Source organism: Vigna angularis, chromosome 8 (assembly GCF_016808095.1).
Source record: "Vigna angularis cultivar LongXiaoDou No.4 chromosome 8, ASM1680809v1, whole genome shotgun sequence".
Taxonomy (NCBI): Eukaryota; Viridiplantae; Streptophyta; class Magnoliopsida; order Fabales; family Fabaceae; genus Vigna; species Vigna angularis.
The window spans coordinates 25678289-25683332 of record NC_068977.1 but is presented as its reverse complement, the minus strand read 5'-3'; the positions used below and the strand labels follow the sequence as shown (position 1 = coordinate 25683332).

General features: G+C 38.4%; 1 protein-coding gene across 1 annotated transcript; it reads left to right on the top strand.

Moving 5' to 3' along the window:
* Positions 1 to 3502: 3502 nt before the first annotated feature.
* LOC108321237 (uncharacterized) lies at positions 3503 to 4642 on the top strand. Its single transcript, XM_017552930.1, has 2 exons — positions 3503 to 3835; positions 3977 to 4642. Exons 1-2 carry the CDS (start codon positions 3503 to 3505, stop codon positions 4640 to 4642), a joined length of 999 nt encoding a protein of 332 aa, XP_017408419.1.
* Positions 4643 to 5044: the final 402 nt, after the last annotated feature.

Genomic DNA, 5044 nt, shown 5'->3' with positions numbered 1-5044 from the left:
GAAGAGAGAGATGCGATAGAGGGCCTGAATTGCAAATTTTAATGTTTTAATATTTTTATCTCGATCCTGACTATTTGAACATTTTATTTTCGGAATAATTGGTTTGTAATAACTAATGTACTATTTTTCGTTAATATCGAAGTTTTAAAATTTTGAAATTTTAAGAACGCGTTTTACAGATAATGAGTCAATGTAGCGCCTGTTTTGGGGTGTTACATAAGACCCTAGAACCCCTAGAATCTACCAAGTTGTAAAAAGTTTAAGTTATAATGTAAAATAAAGTGCTGTTGAGTTTGACATGGTTTACTATTTTAATTATAACTTTTTGTACAAAATATGAATTGAGTTGATTCCTTTTCCATTGGATAGTAGACTCAAAGAGCTTCGATTTTAGTACTCGTACGCGTATTTCGACTTTAGGAACGGGTTCAACCAAATTGTCAAAGTTGTGACAGTTGTGCTATTTGGGGGATGGCGCCCGACACCTTTTTCCGTGTGGCGCCCAGCGCGAGCGTTGTCAGTTTTCACATTTTGGATCTGAAACACGTGGGGCTTGCGTGGAAAGTGGGGGAATATGCTTCAGACCCATAATTTCGGTCCTTTGGGTTAGAGAGGAGCATGGGTTGATCCTCCTTTTCAGTTTTGAGTGATTCTTTATGGAGTGAAGGGCCATGGTTGTCCCTTGGGCAGATTTGAATAAGAGAAAGGGATGGGTTCTGCACTTGGACTTAGTTGCTGAGTTACAGAGAAGAGAGTGGTCCGTGAGAGATTTTTCCAGAGGTCTTTGGAGCAAGGTGCTGCCCAGATTCGTAGTGAAGGATTCAAGGTGCTCAAAGGAGGTCTTCAAGAGGTAAGGGGAGTTAACTTTGAATCTGAAAAATGCACATGTGTTGTTTGATGAAAGTTTTGCGAAATGTGATGAGTTTTAATGGATTGAATGATGATGATAATTTTTTCTATTGTGTTTGTATATATAGATATGAAGTTTTGGATGAATTGGTTCTTAAAATGGGATGAAAAACATGGTGGTTTTACCTTAACTTTTTCCAAATCCGAAAATCATATTCCTTTCACAAATAATGAGTTGGAATTGGATGAATGTGAATGCTTGTTATGAACACTGGATTTTCATATGGATGTTATGGTATGAGTTGTTATGAAATTTTAAGATGCCAAAAACCATGGAAAACATGTAAATCGAAGAAGTTTGCTCATTAATATTATTGTGTACGAAAATATCTTGATTTAGATGGATGTTAAAGTGAGATTTATGATATGTGCGAGTCGTTGGATATGTGATCCATGCTTGGATGAGATGAGTGGTGAAGACTACTCTTTTCCCTTTTATTTTTATAAAATTGGACTAGTATGTGCAAACTGTTTTGGGATATGATGCAGTAGATTATGGGGTTGCTTTTGTGTTTGAAATCTTGAAGGAAAAGTCATTCTTGGGTGAGGAAGGGCTGGTTGAAAGTTGTTTGAAATTATGTAGAAAAATCTATTGTTATGTATATAAAGAGTTGATTTTGCATGAGTAAATGGATGGATTGATGTTTTTGATGTTTGTGGTTGATTGTGGAGTGATATTAGACTCCAAATATGTTTGAAAACATGTTAAAAGTGTTGAATCCTTGCTGGAAATCAAATCTGGACGAAACTGGGTCGAAATTGTGAATCTGGTTGTTGTCATGGCGCCGGGCGCACCATGGGAGCATCCCAGTGCCCCTGGACTTTGTGCAGTTCACGCCGAGCGCCACCCCGAGCGCCATTGAATGCAGCAGAACGCTGCAGAATTTGTTTTTAGGGGTTTTGGATGTCTGTTTTGGACGTTTTTTAGTTCGTTTTGGGGGGTTTTTGACCCTTCCGAAGCTATTGGTGATGAGCTCCAAGCTGTTTGAGCTACCTAAATATGAGGAATCAAAGGTACTATAAAGAAAGTTGTGAATTTGATTGTGAATGGTGGGTTGAATTATGTGGACATGAGTTGTAGGTGAATATACTGTGTTAAGTATGATCGAGTATAATTAAACTGTGAGTTTGATTGTGAATGATGTGTTGAAAAATATTTGGAATGAGATATATGTGAATATACTTTGTTAAGTATGGTGGAGGATATTAAACTAAGAGTTTAATTGTGAATATTGTGTTGGGAAATGTATGGAATGAGATGTATGTGAAATACTTTGTTAAGTATGATTAAGAACGATTAGATAATGATGTATTCACTTAGGTATGCGCTACTTTGGTAACTAGGCAAAATGAATTGATGATATGTTTGAATTGACATTGTGTTGGTTATTAAATGCTTGTTGAACTTGACTAGAATGGGACTGTTAGATGAAAAGTATGATGATTGATTATGTGTAATAAGTTATAAAAATGTACCTTGGTTAATCTGTGCTACTTTGATAAGTAGACATAATTGAAATTTAGAAGTGTTGATTGGTTATTATGTGCTTATTGAGCATGATTGGTTTGGGATTGGTGGTTGAGATGGCATGTGATTGGTTATGAATGATATGTGATAAAAATGTAATTTGGTTAATATGTGCTACTTTGGGAGTAGACAGAAGTGAATTGGTAAACATTGATTGGATATTATATGCTTGTTGAGCATGATAGATTTGGGATCGTTGGTTGAGATGAATGGTGATTGATTATGAATAATCTTTTCAGAAAATGTAATTTTGTTGATCTGCACTACTTTGGTAAGTAGGCAAAAGGATGTTAATTTGCACTACTTTGGTAAGTAGGCAGGGGGATATTGGTCTGCACTACTTCAGTAAGTAGGCACTAGTGAAAAATTAGCCTTTAACATCACCCCACAGACGTCGGTCCACCAAACAACCAATGAAAATTATTGACCAGTGCCATTTTTGTAAATAAGTGGGCATTTAGACGTCTGTTAGGAGGGCCCCGATGTCTATAATATTATAGACATCGGGGCTCCTCCTAACGGACGTCTAGATGGTTGATAGGGTAGGTGAGAAGTTATTTTTTCAGCCATCTAGACATCCGTTAGGAGGGGCACTGACGTCTATTATATTATAGACGTCGAGGCCCCTCCTAACGGACGTCTATATTCTGGGGTTGGGGTTGTCTGAAAATGTGATGTTTGCATATTGCGGTTGTGGTCCCCCATGTCTCCATGTCCCCCATCTTTAAACCCTTTGTTTGTTCTGTCATTATCACTTTAATAAGCAGTATTTTTTGTCATTTTAGGCTTATTTGTAGGTGTAGAATATTGTTGATTGTGTTTTGTGTGATGGACAATATAGAGGTTTCTATTCACCATGGGGGGAAGTTCGTGAATGACGGGTGCATGAAGTATAAAGGGGAAAGTGAGACAATGTATTTTGATCCTGACTTATGGAGTTATTTTGTTGTAGTTAGTGTAGTGAAAAGTCTTGGGTACGATGGTTTTAAGGATCTGTGATTTTCTATTGGATGTGGTCCTCTATTAGATGATAGGCTAGAAGCATTGTGTGATGACGTAGGGGCCATGCATATGGTCAATTTAGCTCACTTAAATGGGCAAGTTCATTTATATGTTGTGTGCACTATCTCTCAACCTGATGTGATTCCCATGATTGAATACAACGTTGATGAGGGAGGTGAGGAAGTTGCACCTCAGGTGAATGAGGGTGGTGAGGGTGCACAATTTGCTGAGGGTATAGATGATGGTTTGAGGAAACAGTTGGATGAGGGGGTAGATGGTGATGGTGAGAGGATAAAAGCACATGATGTTGGTCAGGCTGAGATGACACAAGCAGCTGAAGATGAGGGTGAGAGGATAGAGGTTGATGAAGGAGATGTTGAGAGGACAAAAGAAAATGTAGTGTAGGAAGAGAGGATAGAGGTTGAGGAAGCTGATGTTGAAGGTGAGAGGACAGAAGCAGATCAAGTTGAATTTGAGGGTGAGAGGATAGAGATTGAGGAAGCTGATAGTGAGAGGACAACAACAGATGTAGTGTAGGAAGAGAGGATAGAGGTTGAGGAAGCTGATGTTGAAGGTGAGAGGACAAAAGCAGATCAAGTTGAATTTGAGGGTGAGAGGATAGAGATTGTGGAAGCTGATGGTGAGAGGACAACAACAGATGAAGTACAGGAAGAGAGGATAGAAGGACAAAAAGCTGATGTTGAGGCTAAGAGGAGAGAAGTAGATGAAGTTGAAGTTGAGGTTGGGAAGATAGAGGTTGAGGAAGCTGATGGTGAGAGGACAACAGCAGATGAAGTGCAAGAAGATGAGGGTGAGAGGATAGAGGTTGAGGAAGGTGATGCTGAGAGAACAACAACAGATGAAATGCATGAAGAAATAATAGAGGTTGAGGAAGCTGATATTGAGGCTGAGAGGATAGAAGCACATGATGGTGAGGGTCATAGGTTAGATGGTGAGGGTTACAGAATAGAAGTACAAGACTTGGAGGATATAGAAGTAGTAGTCTGTGATTGGAGTACATCACGTGATGATGATGATGGTCAGATGAATAGTGAGGATGGGTTAGTAGACATAAATGTTCAGTGTGATGTAAGTCATAGTTCTAGTAATTTGGAGGTTGAGGTTGAACCTGTTTTGCTTGGGTCTGAGTCAGATATGGAAGAAGATTATATTAATGATTATGGTTGGTTCAATGACGAATGACAATTTGAGGACTTAACTTCTCCTGATATAAGTGATGAAGACAGTGAGGATGAAGAAGGGTATGGGCATTTTTGTAAGTTTACTATGCCAAAAAAAATTTTGATTTCAACTGGGAGGTGGGAACATATTTCGTGGATAAGCAAGACATCCTTGATGCCATCAAAAGTTATGCAGTAGAAAATGGGAAAATTTTGAAACTTGTTAAAAATGATAAAAAAAGAATGACGGTTAAATGTTTGGGATCAAAAGAAGAATGTCCGTGGAGGGCATATTTTGGTTTCATGGATGCAGTAAAGTCATGGCAACTGAGGACTGTGGTTGACAGGCATACATGCAGTAAGGAACAAGTTGCGACTATTCAATGCAAAATGACTTTGTAGAAATTTGGAAAAAACAATGAGA

What these genes read in the sequence shown, in the direction of transcription:
- LOC108321237 (XM_017552930.1), top strand. Translation starts at nt 3,503, where the DNA reads ATGCATATGGTCAATTTAGCTCACTTAAATGGGCAAGTTCATTTATAT. An exon ending in TTGAGAGGACAAAAGAAAAT is followed by an intron (nt 3,836 to 3,976) that starts GTAGTGTAGGAA and finishes GATGTAGTGTAG; the next exon opens with GAAGAGAGGATAGAGGTTGA.